This window comes from Eptesicus fuscus, chromosome 8 (genome assembly GCF_027574615.1).
Source record: "Eptesicus fuscus isolate TK198812 chromosome 8, DD_ASM_mEF_20220401, whole genome shotgun sequence".
NCBI classification, from domain to species: domain Eukaryota; kingdom Metazoa; phylum Chordata; class Mammalia; order Chiroptera; family Vespertilionidae; genus Eptesicus; species Eptesicus fuscus.
Window position 1 is genome coordinate 86,667,801 of NC_072480.1, and position 20,974 is coordinate 86,688,774.

The window sequence follows — 20,974 nt, forward strand, 5'->3', positions numbered from 1 at the left end:
TTCTTTGAAACTATATCCAAACTGGACAAGTGTTAGTTTCTTACTGTGCTATGTTAAAATCCTTTGGTCCACTGTGCACTCTGAATGGATATTTTGCCCATGCATGAATTATAAGACATTAGAGGCCCGGTAAAAAGAGATTCGTGCATGGGTGGGGTCCCTAGGCCTGGCCGGTGATCAGGACCAATCAGGTTCCCTGCCTCCCCCACTCCTCTTTCCCGCGCCGCCTGTGTCTGCCGCCACCCACCCCCAGTTCCCTGTCCCAGCCTGGGGCCTGGCCCTGATCGAGCGATCAGGACCTGCCAGCTGGGGGGAGGGACCAGGTCGGTGGCCAGCGGCCCCATTGGCAATCAGGGCCTGTGGACTAGGGGCAGCTCCTGTGTTGAGCGTCTGCCCCCTGGTGGTCAGTGCACATCATAGCAACCGGTCGTTCCATCCTAATGGTCACTTAAACTTTTATATATGTCGATGTATTAATCATTCAGAAAATATTGGTTCTCTGAGTTATGCAGATCCTCTAAATGTTGCCAAAAATCAATAATGTTTTAAAAAATTAACCCTTTCCATCTCATTAAAAGAGTCTGTGTTATGGTATGGGAAGCTGTCAAACTCCTGGTAACAGACACAAGTTTTTCAAAATTATAAATTTCACTAGAACTCTCCAATTTTATCATTGGAGACAAATAATCAGCAGTTTTCCTTGAAGTGAGAGGATGACTTTGCTCAGTTTTCAGGAAATGTCCACCGAACACCCACGTCTGACTAATCAGTTTTCCGTCAGTCATTCTTTTCAATAAAAGAGGTGTTCCATGGGGACAACTCAAACAATCGAAGGAGTGCTTTTTCTGGAGATGACCATCATGCTTTGTCAGCTGGAGAGCTTTATGTATACTGGCATTTCATCACACAGAACACTGAAAAGGACTAAGAATCAATACAATCAATAATTCGGTACCATTGCCTTGCTTTGCACTAAAACAGCGGTTGCCAACCTTTTGGACCTCACAGACGACCAGTGGTCCGCGGACCACCAGTTGGTGATCGCTGCACTAAAATACCAGTGGTTTTACTCCCTATTACTTTGTACCCTCACTGCAAATATCAACATAATACAAAAGGCAGATAACATCTTGGTATTATGAAAATAGTTTAGCTTTGAAGACCCCCTCCCTGAGAGGGTCTTAGGGACTCCAAACAGTCTGCAGACCACATTCAGAGAATTCCTGTACCACATAAAGCCACAAAACAGATTCTGTGGAAGATTATTCAATGGCAAAACTGTTCAAATAGAAATGACCAATAGAAAAGTGATTATATAAATTATAGGATAGAAGAGAATATTATGTTACTGTAAAAAAACAATGAGATCAATATGTACTGACATGGAAAGATCTTCATGATATATTAAGTACAAAAGTTTGTTGCAGAAAATTACTTATAGCATGATCTCATTAGTTTAAAAAAAAAGACTATGTACAGATACAAATGCAAAAGCATGTAAATGCAGAAGAAATGACTAGAGAACCCCATGTCACATATATGATAGAAGTTACCTTCTGGTAAAGGCTGGAAATGCATGTGAGGAAGCAGGACTGTGGGGACGTTTATGTTTTAAGTGTAGCTTGAATGCTTTACAAAGAAAATTCTTTCTTATATTATTCATGTAACAAACTTACAAAAGAAGTGACTATAAAAAGTTACGGCAAATGTCATAAAAGGGGTTAACTGGTGGGACTATTGGTGATTTTTCTTTTTTTCGTTTTTCTGAAACAATCATGCTTATATTTCTTCTTTATTAACAACAGTTATTTGTATTTACCAAAGTCAATTAAGGCCATATGATAAACTGCTTAAAACTATATTAATTATGGTTTACCCATATCAGAGTCAAGAGTATGGGTTTCAGATATTTAAGTTATATGTATGACATTAACAGATTTTTAGATGACACCCTCAAAAAATAATGTTATTAAGTAAACGAAGGCTTAAAATAGATTTACATATACTCTTCATAACATTCAGTATGAATAACATTTTTAAAGTTTATTAATTAAAAAATAATAGAAATTTTGTAGAAAATGAAGTTTTCTAGTACAAATGGTCTCTTTTGTTATATTCTTTTTCCCTATTTACATGGAACCCAAAATGTTTCATTTTCACAGCTCTGGTCCATTTAACAATGTGTAGAGGAGTACTGGCTAAAGAGAGTAAAGGCAATTTGTAAAATCACTGTTTTCCTCATGTACAAGACAGAATCTGGGTAATACAGGAATGTTTTACATCACACACATTATCACCAGACAACTACTAATCTGTTATCTGTATCATATCACACAAATTACATTTTCCAAATATACTGCTGATATAAAATAATTGGAAAACTGGGCAATAACAATTTCTTAAAGCAATCTTAAAGGAAACTCAGCATTCTATGACGTACTCAGAAGACTCGATTTTATGGAAATTACACAAGGCTGTTTTAAGATGACAGCTGATTAGTGAATAGATGAATTTTACTTTGAGATTAAATAATTTTTAAGCTTAAATATTATTTCCCACTCTTTTCAGAAATAAAATACAGTACCTCTCTTGTAATACAGCAAGACAAACATAATTCTTCTGGCAGCTGCCATTTTAACTAAAAAGACCCTTCTTTTTTGTTTTGGCCATTGATTTCTTGCTGGTAACAGCTAAAGTCTCATTTCCTTTGGCAAACCACTCAGGTAATTTTCTCTGTGAGGTTTCAGATGAAGTCTATAAGAAAGAAACAGAAAAGGAAATTTTTACTGTTGAAAATGTATCAGAAACAAAACTAACACAGATTACTAAATATACAGCCATTACCCTTCCCTTGCCAAATAAAACAAAATAGTGAAATCTATACAATTTATTTCTGGATCAAAAAGTAAATAAAGAGATACAAGATCACTATATCATTGCTTTAGGCAATTTACTTGCCATCCTGTGGTGTATGCTTAGACACTCAAGTACAGACACTCACTTGGGAAGGAAAAAACTAGGTATCATTTCAGGTCTAGGTCCCACAGTGTATGTGCTTTGGGGTGACCAAAATGGCGAATTTAATGCTCTGAGGAATATATCTGCTTGGGTACATGTGTGCACAAACACGCATGCACACACCCAGTTATATTAGGCATCTGAAAAGCATGTAACTTCTACACGTACAATGGTAGATGGAGTAGAAGAATGGTTCAGTCACCTTCAGTCTCTTGCAGAGTTACTGAGACATAGAAGATACTCAAATAAATTTGCTGAATAAATTTAAATTTTTTTAATTTCATAGACTTTTGAGAATCTACTGAAAACCAGAAATCCACTTCTGAGAAGAAGAAAAAAAAGAAGACAAACGTATCCATGTACAATACTTTGCACAATTTTAGGGGCCCATGCACCAAATGAAGCCTCAGAATCCTAAAATTCCCTGAAGAAAAATTGTTTTAAGAACCAAAGACAGTGATTGTGCACTAAACAATCCACACATGAAAAAAATAAGTTTTAAGTAGGTAAGTGTTCCATAAGCCTAAAATTGTATTAACCTGTGTTATCTTAGTTTGAGGACATGACAGAGAAATCATCCTACCATTGGTACACTGTGGAATCCGGCAGAGTTAGTTTAGTTATCAGAACTATTTGAAGGACTTTATGATATGGTGGCCTCATCTCAGTTATAATGTCTGCTAGCCAAAGGTACAAAAGTATGATTTATTCCATTTAAAACATGAAGACTATACCTACATATTGTACATTAACAGCTTACTATTTTATTATGTTTTCTATGTTTAAAAAATGATTTCTAAATATTTAAGGATGGTGGTGGGGGGAGTAAAAGATACTTGGCAAAAGAACTCTAAAGCCTATATTTAAAAAGGTAAAAACTGCTCTGGCTGGTATGGCTCAATTGGTTGGAGTGTCATCCCGTACACCAAAAGGCTGTGGATTCAATTCCCAGTCAGGGTACATACCCAGGTCTCGGGTTCGATCTCCAATTGGGTAGTGTGAGGGAAGCAACTGATTGATGTTTCTCTCTCACATCAATGATTCTCTCTCCCTCTCCCTTTCTCTCTCTAAAAATCAATAAAGGTCGTATCCTCAGGTGAGGATAAAATAAATATATAAGTAAGTAAAAATGAAAATAGTAAAATCTGTTAGCTGTTCCAACTTAATTAAAGAAATCAAGTGTGGAAGAAAGGACTATTCACATTTTTGCAAAAGCTAAAAGTAAAAAAAAAAAAATCTGTTTAATATAGTACCTTTTCTCCTGAGCACTTATTTCCTCACAGGGAAGAGATGACCAGGAGAAGAGATTATTAGATTTACTATAATGTTTGCCTTACAGATAATAAATATTAGGGATATAAAGTAGCACAGATAAAAAGCTTTGGGTAGACATAAAATTGGCACAGAAATATTTATTATTCCCAAAATACCTTCCTATCAACATCCCTTGTAGACAACTACAGTTGCTTACAATTAGAGTTAGGCCCCTGAGTGCATTTAGAAGAAGGAGAACAGTTAAGATTATAACAAAGCCAAACACTAAAACATAGCATGAAATCTAGGAGGAAAAAACCTGAAGTCTTGTTGTACCCAAATACCATGGGATATGCAGGAACTTTGAACCCAGACAGAACTAGTTTAAGTTCTAATGGAGTCACTTTGCTAAATGAATGACCTTATAAATGTTCTTTAAGCCTCTATTTCTTCACACGGAAATGAGAATAGCAGTACATAACTTTACTAGATTATTTGGAGAATAAAGTGAGAATAAATGCAAAACATCAAAAGACATTCTGATTTATTCATGACACTCATTAATTGGTAGCTAATATTTGAAGTCTTTTATCTTCTGTAACATTTCCGTAGAATATGATCTTCAGCATTTTTTCTATAAGTATAATAATAATTTCATTTCAACGAGAAAAAGAGGAAGCTTGCTTACAGTGTTTGTATCTTTTGAGTCTCAACAATAAGTATCTGGGGAAATTTTAATTATGAAGTCTAGCTCACCTACCAGAAACAATGTCTGTCAGAGATGACGTCCTTCATCAGTAGAAGACTAAACTTCCCAGCAATCATAATTACAATTAAAGGTGACACTTACATCTTCTTGATACTCTAAATTCTATTAACAAACTATTATCATTAAGTTGAGCATACAAAACATTAACTCATCTGCTGATTTTATGTGCACATCCTATCTAACAATAGAGTAACATGCAAATTACCATCACTCCGCTACGCCCACGATTGGGTGGCGGGAGGCTGGGGGGCGGGACTCGGGGTGACCTATCCGGCCATTGAGAGGCACGGATCCGCTGCCACTGAGGGGGGCTACCCTGCTGTTCAGAGGCGCAGGGGGCGGGGCTCCCACCCCCTGTGCCTCTCAACGGCCAGATCCGCGGCCACTGAGGGGGCCTGCCGCGGACACCCAGCTGCGCCCCTCAACGGCAGGGTAGCCAGGTGTCCGCAGCAGCCCCCCTCAGCGGCCTGCACGTGCATGATTCAATCATGCACTGGGCCTCTAGTGTATATATAAGCAAATAGAGAAATATCTATATTGTATTTCAATTCATATAAAACAAAGATATATCTAAACATATTAGTTATCAAGCCTAATGTATTTGTCACAAAAACTATTTCACTAATCAATTTTACCTGTAACTGAGAATCTGTAAATAAATCTTCTATTTCTGGATCACTGGATGGCTGACTCCAAGAAGTTAGTGCATTTCTGTGACTCTTCTCCTGCAGAGAACAATCACAGGATATTTCCCATCAATCTTTAACATTTTTATGGCATACAAAATAGTTACAGCATGCACTATTTTCTTAAAAAACACTATGCCTAACAAAGTAAAGCTTAAGAAAATTCTTATTGAAATACTGCCATTTGTGACAACATGGATGGATCTTGAGAATATCATGCTAAATGAAATAAGTCAGATGGAAAAAGTCAAGAACTATATAATTTCGCTCATATATGGGATGTAAAATTGAAAGCAACAAACAGACAAACAAAAACTCATGGACACAGGCAACAGTATGGTGGTTCCAGAGGGACACGGGGGAGGATGTAATAGTGGGTAAAAGGGGTCAATATATGGTGATGGAAGGAGATCTGACTTTGGGTTGTGAAAACACAATAAATATATAGACGATGTATTATAGAATTGTACTCTTAAAACCTATATAATTTTATTAGCCAATGTCACCCCCAATAAATTTAATTTAAAAAGAAAATTATTATTCTGAGGTATTGAATTTTAACAATGATTGTAGTAATATTACTTATGAGGAATTTTTATGAGTATCTTAAAATAGTTTGCAAATAATACTGTATATTTTAATTTATAATGAAACTCAGTGGCAGGGCAGGAAATTCTCTCTCTCTCTCTCTCTCTCTGTCTCTCTGTCTCTCTCTTCTGGAAGTCAGGAAAAAGAAGAAGGAAAAAAGAGATGCAGGAGGAGAGGGTGCTAGGAAGATGCTAGAAACAGTAGCATAGTATTTTAAATTTCTCTGAATCCCAGCACTAAATCAGATAGAACTAGATATGAAAAACAAAAATTCATCATCTACTTTTACAATAAAGAAAGCTGAAAGGTATCCTCAGGAAACCGAAGCTGTACCATGTAAAGACAAGCCATAGACCTGCCTCGTACAGCATCTGATTGGGAGAAAGCAGAGGGAAGCAGCGAGGTGCCTGAGAACAGGAGAACCCCAGTCTACTGGAAAACAAGACAGATTAACAGAGAGCAGCATCTGAAAGTGGGAGGGCTTTTGCGGGTGGCCGAAAGGGGTCCACAGTAGCCCTTGGAGTGGCTCCAGCAGCTGGCTCCTGAGAACGCTCCTGACCAGGCAAGGCGGCCTTCCCGGAGAAGGCCCCGCACGCGCGGGAACTGCTGGGGTGAACTAAAAACCAAGCAGGACAGGCCTCGCAGAGACACAGGGAAGACAAAGCCCAGGTGAAAGTGGCAGAGGAGGGTGCCCCCTAAGCCAAGTTTCCATATTTTGAACATTACACAAGAACAACAGAAGGGACTGCTCTGTGAACCTGGAAAACTATCCTGAGCCATGCCTTCTTTTGAACGTGCAGGAACATTCATTTCACATGACAAGGAGCAACAGAAAAGTATTATGGTCATATCCCAGACACCAGAAAGACTTTCTAAGACACAGAATAAAACTTCTCAAAATGAGCTGAAAAACATTAAGAAAATAATTCAAAACATGAAAGAACTTCATAAATCAGAAAAACTCAAAACTGAGTGAAGAAGAGCTCAAGAGAGAATTAGAAATGAGAAGTAAAATTTTAAAAAAGTTTCCTGAAATAAACAAAATCTTAAAAACTATCAGAAAACTTCCTGAAATAAAATATTTACATATTTAAAGAACCCACTGTGTACCTCTGTATATTAATTCACAGCTACCACATATCAAGACATAATCTTCCTCCTTTAAACATAGGCACGACTGGGCCTCTATCTTAACAATAATCACAACAGTTGTAAATTTAACAATGCACCAACTAAAAAAAAAACCTAAATCTTCTAACATTATTCTCTATCAGAAGCCTCAGAATTATAAGAAGAAATACACGAAGGGATACAACCAAGTCAGCAGAGACAATGAATATTAATATTTGAAAGACCCTGAAACTAGAACTCTGATAGACAGTACTGGAGTAGTTTTCCATAGCAGGAGGTAGATGAAAGAAAAAATACTTTGGCTGGCTCACTCACCTCTTAATCTACTTCCCAGCCCCCAAACGGGAAAAAAAAGGCTAAATCTACCCCCCGCCCCCCGCAAAGTCTCCCCACTCTGTTCTTAGTACCTGATGTTATTTCAATAGAGGAAAACCAAAATGCTGATGTGTGGTTAAAATAATACTTTATATAAATGTATCTCAATATTCAAGAAAATTACACTTTTTTTCTGTATTGATAAGTAGAAGTTGGAGAAAAATAAGGTCTTAGGCACCTGGTATAGATTTCAGAAATAAAAGACTGGCATAGAAGCCAAATTTCACTAATATCACCCAACCTATACTTTCACCTATAAATATCACCTTAGAACTGAAATGGAGCTCCTAATTCTCCAATATAAATATTAGTAACCATCTACAACCATGCTGAATTTATCATCTAGGAACTAAAATAATTTTTAGTTAATTATTAGTTTTCACAAACACACATGGAGTCCTGTAATTTTCGGCCTGGAAGATACTGAAGGCCAAACTTTCAAATGTATACCATCATCTAATAGAGTCAAATTGCCAAAGAATTTTTCTCACACCAGACACAGAGAAATAATTTTCAAAACATTTTTTAATAAAATGTGCCACCTAAAATAATACTAAATTCATGGTCTTTCTCTGATTATGCAAAAAGTGCCCTGGCATACGCTCAGGACTAGGAACCGTGATTATCCTGTACCTGAGCGGATGAATGAGAGAATGAAACACACACCAGTCTGGGAGGCATTTATACTAGAATTTGTTTTCATTTTCATTAATCACATAAACTGTCATATGCTTAAAGCCAGTATTAATTACCTATAAAAGATAGATAATTTCTAGGCTATATAATATGAGGTAGAGAAAAAAATTTAATTTAATACTCTACACAATAAGCTAAAAAAAAAAAGGACTATATTCACCTTTTGTCATGTAAGAAATTACTTTTCTCAGCTCAGAGTGATGAAAAGCAACGGAAATAGAGCACACAGATTTAAAAAGTAACCTTATATCAGAATTTATGACAGTTTAAAAAACATAGCATTCAAGTGTTAGAATATGCAAGTTGAACAAACTTGTATTTTATGAAAGTTCGTCATATGATTCACACCTTGGTATCAGGGCCTACTTCTTCCTTGCTTCTCTTAGGACCTGAACAGCTCGCTTCAGAGTTGGGAAAACATCTCTTCTTGTTGGAATCACATGAAGGTTGGCATAACAGTCTGTTGTCACAATCTTTTCCCAGGATTTCAATTGCCATATGGATAAGGTACGTGTCAATGTTTTCAGGAACAAACATTCTAATGAGTTTAATTTTATGCAACTCTGTAAAAGATGAAAAAAATAAGATTTAAAAATAAAATACACAGAACATTTTCGAAAACCCATGAGCTGGAAAGAGTGAAATATTTTGGAGGAAAAAAAGGAGGAGGGTGGCCAAAGAAAATGTTCCTCTTTCAAATGCCACCAGTCCTACAGAGCAGAAATGGGGTGAAATGTGTCCCTCACTCCTGCAGCACCTACACCCTCTACCTCCAAGATCCAAAATCCGGGCAGTGTCATGGACGCTGCATAAATTATGTTTCACACTGTCTGGGAAGAAAGGCCACCATTCCCAGAACTGTTTCTAAAGGAATTATGTATGCTTCGAATTCCAAATATCAGTTACAAGTTAATGTGCTGAAAATAATTTGTTCTTAAAATAGAAGCTAACCATACCTGTAAATAAGATGCCAATAAAATGATCCTTTCAATCGATTTGGTAGCATAACAAAACACCTGAATTATTTAAAATGCACTTTAGTAACTAAATTAGTTTCCTGGAAAAGGTGTATCTTATTTTCAGAATCAAGGAATTTTTAATTTTTGTAATTCAACAGAACTGATTCAGACTGTGTCAGTCTCTTCACACCTTTACAAATTATGTAGCGATGCCTTACAGACCACTATTGATGTTTCAAGGACTTCCTTCCAACATCACATTCCTCTGCAATTCTCCAGCTTAGAGCCTATTCCCTCCTCTTCCTGTGATTTATAAAACTGGTATCACACATTTCTGACACCCAATTCAAATTAACAGCCAGACACCAAGTATTTTTAAATGACACTCTGAAAAGGTGGTCTTTAAATTACTACAGTTTGCAGGTTTATATTTTCCTTCCTTCCAAAGTTCGTATCTTGCTACCCCAGGACAGGACTTCCCAAATAAAACTGCAGATTAAAAAAAAAAAGTCAGGAAGAGAAGATAACACAGCTAATACATATTAGGATAGTCGTCTATCTAATTATTTGGCTTATACTGTTTCTAACTTTAAAGCTTTAAAATGTAAAACTGATGCTAATCACAACCTTGGAAATATAAGATTACCTCTAAATCAGCAATGTGACTATAATATCTATCAACCAAACTAAAATTTTATTTGTCTCTTCATCATATCATGCTAATACCACTGAAATTCTGCCAATCTTACTACTTCATCATTTTTTAAATCATCTTCTTTTGTATTTATCTATCATAATTTACTTAGAGTTCTCTTCCATTTGTCTTCAATTTTTCTTTGGAAAAAAAATAGTTCTGATGAACATTATATTACAAATATCTTTCCAACTTTCCAGAATCTCAGAAGTGGGGTTGCTAGTTCAAAAGTTGTAACCTTTGATACATATTGCCAAACTACCTCTGTTAACTCTGTTGTCAATACCAAACTACTAGCCACAGTTACTGAGCACTTGGGAATATGGCTAATATGGCTGATGAACTCAAATTTTTAATTTTAAGTAATTCTAATGCAAGTATGCAGCCCTCAAGTGTCATAAGAAAGCAATTCATCAATAACTGATTTCTCTATTCAGAAGCATGGAATCTTATTTTACAGCGATGAGAAACTGTTATTTTATAACTTTTTCATTAAAAGCTTGATTGAAAGCCAAAAATTAAATTAAATTTAAAACTGATATTTTTAAATATGTTTGGAACAAACTGGGTATCTTCATTTACTTTATTCAAATGTGAATTTTATCAAAGCTTTATACAGACTAAATATTTAAAATTAAAATTTAGCATCAGAATTGAGATATATTATGAATATAAAATACCTATCTGGTTTCAGAGGCTTAGTACAAAAAAACCTCATTAACAATTTTTATATTCATTATATGTTGAAATGACAGCATTTTTAATATATTGGGTTAATTAAATCATATTATTAAAATTAATTACATCTATTTATTTTTACTTTTTAAATGTAGCCACAGAAAATTTAAAATTATATATTTGGCTCATGTTATATTTCCTTTTGGATAGTGCTGCTCTAGAAAAACCATTCCAATTTTCCCATACCCTAGCCAACTAATACACTACATTGTACTAAATTTTCTTCTGTGGATATTTAAATATTCAATAAACATGCCTCCGTTTGGAACTCGTACCATATGCAACAGCACGGATGGACCTGGAGAGCATTATGCTAAGTGAAATAAGTCAGTCAGAGAAAGATAAATATTACATGGTCTCACTCATTTGTGGAATATAATGAACAACATAAACTGATGAACAAAAACAGATCCAGAGACAGAGAAGCATCGATCAGACTGTCAAACCTCAGAGGAAAGGCAGGGGAGGGTGGGGGGAAGGGAGAGAGATCAACCAAAGGACTTGTATGCTTGCATATAAGCATAACCAATGGACACAGACACTAGGGGGGTGAGGGCACGACGGGGATTGGGGGGGCAATGGGGGGATAAGGACACATATGTAAAATAAATAAATATTGAATAAACAAACTATACTAGTATATCCTTAGTCTCATCATACTATAAATGTAAAACGTAGAAACCATTTTGGGGGATACAACGACACAATCTTGTACGATCATATCATTATTGGCTAAATGAATTATTTTAAAAAGAAAAAATAAGATATTTTATTCCATTTGAAACTATTTCTAAAATAAGAATGTATCTTTTTTCATAAATTATATATAAACATTTGCCTATGGTATAAAACTATTAGTGATTTAATAAACGTACAGGTGTTATACTGTACTTAGAATATAATTTCAAGATATAATTAGAAAATTTATATATTTACCTACTCATTTCTTATAAGTACTCTTTAAATTTTTTATCTTAAAGTCATCCTACAATATACATATGCAAATAAGTGGCATCTAGCTGTAAAGATGCATATTATTCTGCCCTAATTTTCCCAGCAGCTAAGTGTTAAGAATATCTACTGGAGAGTGAAATAATAAGCACTGGCTGCACTCCTTCGTTGCTTTAAAAGAGATCATATTACCCCTGCTTTTGTTGCAGGTCCCTGGGAAGCCAGCCCTAATTTCCAAGCACATGCACATAAAGAATGGGAGAATGAAATTATTCAAAATATTATCCAGGCACCTCATTAAATGTCTTGCTTAATTTATTATTAAGCATAGTTAGAATCTCAACTCCATAAAAGCAGCAGCTTAAAATTATATAAACATGATAAAACTAAAAGAATAACAAGGTATGGAATTCATTTAAAATATTTAGAAAGACAAAAATCTACATAGCAAATTAGATGTAATTTATCAATTCAATACTCTATTTTTAGGTATAAGATTATGCCATAATAAAATATAGAAAATTCTCAATTCAGGATTGTATAAAATTTAAATGCCAATCAAACTTGTTCATTAAAATACCCAATTATAAAATATAGCTACAGTTAAATAAAAGGTCAAAATAACATCTCTGAATAATTAACATACTATGTACATCCTCATTTCTTATAATTTATAACACATTTTCGAATAAAAGAACAAATAGTTTTTATCAAGGAAAAACAAGATTTCAAAAGTAAAATCTCACACTGATAAATGATATCTTACAGACTATAAAAGTACAATCAAAGGTAATAAAATTTAGAGTCCATGTTTCTTGCAATCTCAACTTTGGCTTTGGCAGTAAACTATAATAATATACTTTTTCATATTATATGTACAACCTACATATGGTATATTGACAGAAAAATGAAACGTGTTCAAAAGTATTCTGCACTGTTCTTTGAATTTCACTTTAATATTTTCTGAATGAAAATTTATTTGCAATAAGTATACAATGGTAAAGACAAATGTTTTAACTACTGTCATAGTCACTAATGATTACAAATGTTTTTCTCATGTCCCTAATATTTGTTGAATCAGGCTGTGCAATTATAGAGAATTTTCCATGTTTATACATCTGCTGGATTTTAATATTTCTTAATTTTAAAAGTTATAAGAAAATTGAAAATTTTAAACTCAGAATGTAGAAGGTCCTAGATAGAGGATATTTAAAGATACAAGACATACAAATATAATAAACCAAATATAATTTATTTATTTTACTCATCAATTAGAGGTTTATAAACCCAAATCCTCTACCAGGATTAGAAACTGCTTATTTCTTTCTTTCAAAGAGATGGCAGCACAACTTTGACATGGTCTAGTAAAAAGGAAAGCTTGCTCTGTCATTAACCTTGACGAGAATGTAAAACAATTTGCAATCCTCTAGGCCTCAAATTCCTATCTCTGCAACAGGATGCCAGTAAGAAAATGAAAATATAATGATTTCCAATTTCCTTTCCAAATAAAAAATTCAACAACTTTACAACTATATGATTTAGAAAGCAAATTAGCAGCCCTTCTATTCTTCTCCACAGCCGAATAAAATAGATGTTGCCAAAACTTCACTGAATAATAGAATCTTAAATCTCCCATTTTCCCCTGTCCATAGTTTTGAAACTTCCCTTCTGGTATACCTATTAACTTCATATTTTTTAAATTAGCTTCTAAAATAATAGAGTAATTACAAAGTAATAATTAAAGTAATCACAAAGGGTATATTTAAGAAGCCACCAAATCTTGCCATCTATTTCTTCATCATGATATTCCCCATTACTGCTTATAATACCTAATACAATGTAAATGCTATGCAAATAGTTAGTATACTGTATTGTTTACAAATCAACTTTCTGGAATTTTTTTTTTTCCAAATATTTTCGATCCAGTTAGTTGAATCCATGGGTATAAACCAGAGGATCCAGAGGGCAAACTACTTACCAAGTGCCAGAGCATTCTGGGCAGTATCTAACTATTTCTCACCACTCTGTAACAAAGGCATATTCTCCCTCCCTGTTTGAGAGGAGGAAACTGAGGCTTGGGGAGATTGGGTAATTTGCCCAAAGTACCATAGCTCTGAAATGGTGGAGCCAAGACCTGAATCAGATCAGCTATTACAGGAGCCTTTGCTCTTCCCAGTGGTCGGCAAACCGTGGCTTGTGAGCCACATGCGGCTCTTTGGCCCCTTGAGTGTGGCTCTTCCACAAAGTACCGTGAGATTGAAACTTCGTGGCCCATGCGCAGAAGTCAGTTTTCGGCCTGGGCGAGTATATTTTGAAGAAGTGGCGTTAGAACACTCAAGGGGCCAAAGAGCCGCATGTGGCTCACGAGCTGCTGTTTGCCGACCACTGTCCTAGGATTTAAGGAAGGCAGCTAAATGATTGCAAACATGATTGTCAACAGGAAAAATCTGCCTATTCCAATAGCTCATCAAAGACACTCATTTCTCTGAGTCCTGAGAGAGAGGCCCTTAATACACTTGAAGTCTCATTGCCAGGATTAGAAATTGCATATTTTTTTCTTTTAAATAGTTGGCAGCACAAGTTTAGTGTAATAGTAAAAAAGAAAAACTTTAGTTCCCTGGATTTTACTTGGATGACACTGCCCAAACCTGCCTGTGTCTCTCCTTTCCCTATGCTTCCACAGTTGGCCAAGGTGTTCTTTCTTAGACCTTCAGTCAAGTCTTGCTCAGCCTAGAATTAATACTGCCTTTTAAGGGGACTTGAATGTCTTTGTTCTGATCAATTTAATATTGATTGTGCTATTTTTTTTAATATATTTTATTGATTTTTTACAGAGAGGAAGAGAGAGGGATAGAGAGTTAGAAACATCGATCAACTGCCTCTTGCACACCCCCCACTGGGGATGTGCCCGAAACCAAGGTACATGCCCTTGACCGGAATCGAACCCGGGACCCTTGAGTCCGTAGTCCGACACTCTATCCACTAAGCCAAACCGGTTTCGGCTGATTGTGCTTTTAAAGGATGATCTTACCCCTCTCTTTTCCAAATGTTGGGGGGGGGGGGGGGATTGTATAGTTATTCCCAAGTGGGAAAGAATTTGAGATAATAAAAAATTATTTGCACGGCAGCCATATGCCCACTGCTCTGTCCTAACAGTCTGAATAAATTTATCAGATTTATTGAGTTATTAACACACCAGTTTATATTTGTACATTTAGGAGGGAAAAATCCTCTAATGTACCTCATCCTATTTAAAAACGTCTGCAGGGCAAGCAGAGTGAGCACAGTTGAGGTTCTGCAGCAAAGTGAGAAGAGGAAACCCCCCTACAAAGGCCTAGCGAACTTGGTCCATCCTTCAAGATCCCACCGACTGTAATGATTAGAACGGCTACTTAAGTGAAACCAATGACAAGGAAACAGAAAGATTTAGGGAAAAACTGGGAGTAAGATTTGGGGAATGAATATAGAAAAAACTGGGTATTTTTCCCCCCAAGTGATGAGGTAGAAATCAGGAAAGAATGAAAGTGCACCATTTCAGGATTGGTGTGTATGTTGTCATCTGAAGCTGAAAAGGAAAACATGAATTTCTCTGACTCAGGCTTTCCTCTGAGCAATAATGAGAAGACTGTTTTTCTAACACAATAAAAAACCTTACAAAAGTAAAACTTTCATAGTAGCATGAAGGGTTGATGCTAAACTGAAAAATATTAGTGGATTGCTTGTTTACTTCATCTGGGTTCGATGACTCAAGTCATTAAGGCTGCAGACCAGGGTGGTGGTTATCACCTGAGTTGATGGGAGGGTTTCGGATAACATCAGTAATAATCTTCTGAACCTCTGGAGTCAGGCCTGCTCGCTCCATATCGACTGGGTAGCCAGCTTTCACCGCTTGGGATAAGTGTATGCCAACTGCTGCGAGAGGCAGAATCCTGTTCTCAGCTACACTCTTCTAGAGAAACAGCAGCAAAACAACCAGTCAGTTTTTTCAAGTTTCACTGTACTGTATGAAAACAAAATGTCCAAAACCTTTGGGTAATAAATGTTCACTGAGAAATAAACAATGTACTCAACCTTCACTTTATAATAATCAATTTCTTTAAAACTACCTACATTAGAGAACTCCACAGATTCTACTTTCTACAATTATTATACTGAAGACAACATAATCATCCAGCATTAGCTAAGAAATCAATCCTCATCTCTCCGTAATTATTCACTTTAAAACCTATTAGTGGCAGAGAGCACTATGTTAAGTCTAAAAGCTGCCACAACCATTGAAAATATAGTAAACTGTAATCTAATGTTCTAATACTTGAAATAATATATCATGTGCCTAGAACTGAATTAAACAATTGTGTTAAAATTGAGGATACTGTTATATATTTCTGTAGCTTTTACACAACTGTATCTCCAAATTCATTTAAGATTATGTATTAGATAGAATATTCTTTTAAACACTCCAAGAGTTTAGTCACTTGGGTCTAAATTAATTCATAATACTCTCTTTTAATACAACCTGAAAGTCTGAATTTGGATTGGATTTTGTGTAAATGTTGACACTTTCATAGAAAAAGAGCCTTTAAAGCAATAATTTCATCCTTCAAAGGTAGGTTTTAAATTACTTTCATTAAATGTCTACCCTTTTCTACTAGACAGTGTAACCATGTGTGCATATCACGGTTACTTGATACCAGGCATCAAATTACCTAAAACTAATTGCAATATTGCTCCTGATTAATTAGTCCTTAGGCATGTTTAATTTTGTAGTTAACTGGCAAGACCGTCTTAGACTCCTGGGAGGTAGAGATAATTACACCATGATATTACACAATAATATACAATCAAATAACAGCAAAAGACATAAATGAAGATATGCTACTCTTCACATTTTTAATCATGAATATATAATATGAAACATAAAACCTCATATCATGGATGAGTATTAGCATGCACTTTATTCAGAAAATTTGAAGGCTATACCAAATTTTCTTAGAAACTATATTCAGTTATATCACGCATATATGGTCAAATTATGTAATATAAATATATTTAACATGTACATTTAAGTTACTATTTAAGAGGCAGAACTTTAATTTCTATTTATCATGTAATGTGTTTCAAAAATAGTACACTGGAATTATTTGGCTTCTTGTGTAATGGATCCTGTACTTTTAATTAAGGAACCTGACTATCAAATTCGAACATCTATTAAGTAATTAAGACAAGCTATGAATTATTTATTCTTATTTATATTAGACCTTAACCGGAATAAAAAGTGTGTAATGTGGCCTAGTGGATGAAGACACAGAAGAGGAAAACCAGGCATTGGACCAATCAATTTATGGTCAGAGAGAATAGGAATTCAAATTAGTAAAACTTAGCTGGAAGCCTCATTCTATCTTTATTCCACTAAGATAAACTCTCTATTTTGTACAGAATGAGGCAAAAGTAGGTTTATAGACACTCATATGGAAAATAATACAATAATTAATATATAATAATACAAGAATAAACTCTGTTTCATGTACTCACAACCATAAGCCTACTTTTGCCCACACCATTTATTAAAAAAATACTCAATAGTCTTAAGGATTTATGCCAGAACAGTGAGGACACATTAAGTGTGTCTATTTTTCACAGTAGCTTTTTTTCAAAGAGCATCAGGCTTGGTTAAAAAATAGAACAGAACTAAAGGATATAGAGTGAACAGCAAGTTTGGTGAATATACAAGTACGTACATATTTATATGTTTGTTTTTCACATTGCTCTGCATATTCCTTTTTTTTAACTTAATGTATCTTGGAGGTTATTTGTTATCAATACATATAGCTGATAGTTTCTAAACTATTAATCCAATTTTTAAAAAACAGTCTTGCAATATGGCTGCTCTAATGAGCTATAAATGTGTTTATCAGTACCTCAGATATAATCGCTATAAGATAATCATGGTCAACCTATACTTGCTGTTTTTAGTCAATTGACAGAGGTAGGCTTAACAGAAAAAGAAAATGACATTCTTTTCTAAAATTAAATACAAAATGAAACAATGTAAAATATTATAGGATTAGAAAAAATTACTCCGTCACAACTTTAATACTGAAAAGCTGATAAAACATGTTTAGATAAATTTATAAACTCCCTCTAACATGAATGTAATACTTACCAGAGACATCTTCTTTTCCTGGAATAAAGAATACGTGATAGCCGTAGAAGGTGGGAGGGAGCATTGTTTGTCTTTTGCCACCAGGCTTTTCCTCTGTTCTTCTTGAGGATTTGTACTTGAAAAGAGATCTGTCTACAAAAGTTTAAAAGTAGCACAAATGGTGAATAATAATATCAAAATGATGACAGAAAGAATATCAATATGATCAGTAGGGTTTAGGGGGTAAAAATAACATAAATAAAACCTACAAAGAACAGCAAAAAATTCCCTTTTTATGAGGAGCTCAAAAAGGTGTTTGGTGTTATTTTTTACTTATTAATTTTAAAAGGAAAAATAAAGCTAGAGGGAATCAAATATTTGTAATAATAAAAATGGCTGTAGAACTAGAAATTCCTAGTCTTTCCTTTAGCCAATAAGAGGAAAGAAAAAATGAACTATAATGAGGACCATTCTGCCTTTAAATATTAAGTTCCCAAGCCCCCTGGAAGTGAATGTTAAATGAATAAATAAAAATAATTAATATTCAAATTTAGAAACTATAACCACAAAATCTGCTAACATATCTTTTAAAAATATATATATATTTTATTGATTTTTTACAGAGAGGAAGGGAGAGGGATAGAGAGTTAGAAACATCGATGGGAGAGAAACATTAATCAGCTGTCTCCTGCACACCTCCTACTGGGGATGTGCCCGCAACCAATGTACATGCGCTTGACCAGACTCGAACCTGGGACCTTTCAGTCCACAGGCCAATGCTCTATCCACCGAGCCAAACCAGTTAGGGCGTGCATGCCATGCTAACATATCTTAAAGAAAATTTCTCATTAACTGCATACAGTACATATAGTTAAAAAAAATACATATAAACTGTGGCTCTTGAAGCATTATGTAAATTCTTAAATATGATTCATTAAGACATTTAAAAGAAAAAAGGGAGAAAGGGTTAAAAAAATAAAATTAATGAAGAAATACTAGGATTTTTTTAAAGCCTGAAGAAAGTAAAAGCCAAGTAATAGTTATGATAGAATTAGTAGATGATATAGGATTAACATCGATATACCAATAGTTTTCCTCCAAAATGCCAACTTTACCTTCCAAAACGTAAGAACCAATACTAAATTAAAATAATTAAATCCAACAGAACTTGGCTTACTGTAACCCACACTAGTCCCTTGTTATCCTAAACAAAAAGGGAGTCTGCAGATTAGTTCACAGATACCTGGGACAACTGCAGCTTGGAGAACAGAGAAGCCAGACAACACCCTAAGACCTAAGGTCCGGGTTGTTTCCAGGCACCACTAGGCTTTCAAAGGACATATTACATATTTCACTAAATGAAATTAAAGTGTTTCCATCTGAGACCTTAACACAGTCAGAATTGGCCATAAGTTTCTAGAAATGACTGAAATCAAACTCCATTAGCCAGATTCTTCAGGATTACAGGGTAGTCTCCACTTGCAGGCAACCATGGGACACCCTATACGAAGGTCTTAGAAATGTGATCACTGGGAGTTATACTGGCAAATACATAAAGATGTTAAGATATATGGAACAAAATCATGCTACCATCTGTAAATGTGTGACTAAACGTATTTGGGAACATCAGCAAATTAATACAAGAGTAATAATCTCAAGAAGATAGGGCTAGAATGTGATTCTAATATGCAAAAAATCTAATCAAATCATGCTCAATATAAAAGATTATGTGTTTGCCAAAACCGGTTTGGCTCAGTGGATAGAGCGTCGGCCTGCGGACTCAAGGGTCCCAGGTTCGATTCCGGTCAAGGGCATGTACCTTGGTTGCAGGCACATCCCCAGTAGGGGGTGTGCAGGAGGCAGCTGATCAATGTTTCTCTCTCATCGATGTTTCTAACTCTCTATCCCTCTCTCTTCCTCTCTGTAAAAAATCAATAAAATATATTTTAAAAAAATGTATGCTGTGTACATTCAAAGACTCTAGCACATCAGGGAAAATACAGTCTATGAGATGGGAAAGTGAAAAAAAAAAAAGATTATGTGAACAGAGATCAATTATGAAAACGTAAGTAGGAAAGGCAGAAAAACAAAAGTAGGCAATGCCTATCCAAGTGCTGTTCAGATGAGAAGCAGCCTTGGCTAACTAGATTTGAATATTAAAGTTCCTTTGGCAAGAAGTGTGTAAGAATGCCTCGTCCTGCCTTGGCTGCTGAGAGACTATTTAAGACACTCTCAGAGTTTCCCTTGTTAGATTCCAGGCTCGCTAAACAACTTCAAATAAGGCAGCTTCTAAAGAAGGGAGCACACCCGTTGGGTCAAGTGAAATTTTCCAGTTGTATTTCTCACTATAAATCAGTGAATTTGCATTCTAATATATACATTTATCTATATATATAAAAGCCTAAGTGACCGAACAACTGAACAACTGGTTGACCGATCACTATGATGTACACTGACCACTAGGGGGCAGACGCTCAATGCAGGAACTGCCCCCTGGTGATCAGTATGTTCCCACAGCCAACCTTCCACAGCCCCTCCCCCTAGCCAACCTCCCATAGCCCCGATTGGACCCAATCACCAGCCAGGCCAAGGGACCCCACCCATGCACAAATTCGTGCACTGGACCTCTAGTATTTACACATAAAACCAAGTTCACAAAGAAGAATAATGCAAATATACTCCCCAAAACACAACTATTTTGTGACAAGACATTAGACTTTTAAGATTGCATGAATGAGGACTGAAACCCTCGCCTAGATCATGGCAAATGCCACAGTGTGGACAGCCAGCTAGGCTTCCCCAGAAAATATGTAATCTGTCTTGATACATGTTTTCTAAAATCTGCTATACACAGCTATTCTGAAGCTTTAAAATAGAAACAGAAATATGTAACACCTGCCTGTTTTATTTAGGTGTATTATATGTTCAGAACACCAAATGAATACCCCTAGGCTTATTTGATCGGAATTATCC

The 20,974-nt window shown here is 35.4% G+C and overlaps 1 protein-coding gene across 1 annotated transcript in view; it reads right to left on the reverse strand.

The window, feature by feature from the left end:
* Window positions 1–2,028: 2,028 nt before the first annotated feature.
* The window catches only part of WRN (WRN RecQ like helicase), a 98,170-nt gene continuing 79,224 nt past the window's right edge, over window positions 2,029–20,974 (reverse strand). The window contains exons 30-34 of the mRNA XM_054720061.1: window positions 18,023–18,154; window positions 15,646–15,808; window positions 8,866–9,080; window positions 5,677–5,766; window positions 2,029–2,754 (exon numbers count right to left, since the gene is read on the reverse strand). Of these exons, the coding sequence (XP_054576036.1) occupies window positions 2,635–2,754; window positions 5,677–5,766; window positions 8,866–9,080; window positions 15,646–15,808; window positions 18,023–18,154 (720 nt within the window). The 3' untranslated portion in view covers window positions 2,029–2,634. The remainder of the gene's footprint in view (window positions 2,755–5,676; window positions 5,767–8,865; window positions 9,081–15,645; window positions 15,809–18,022; window positions 18,155–20,974) is intronic.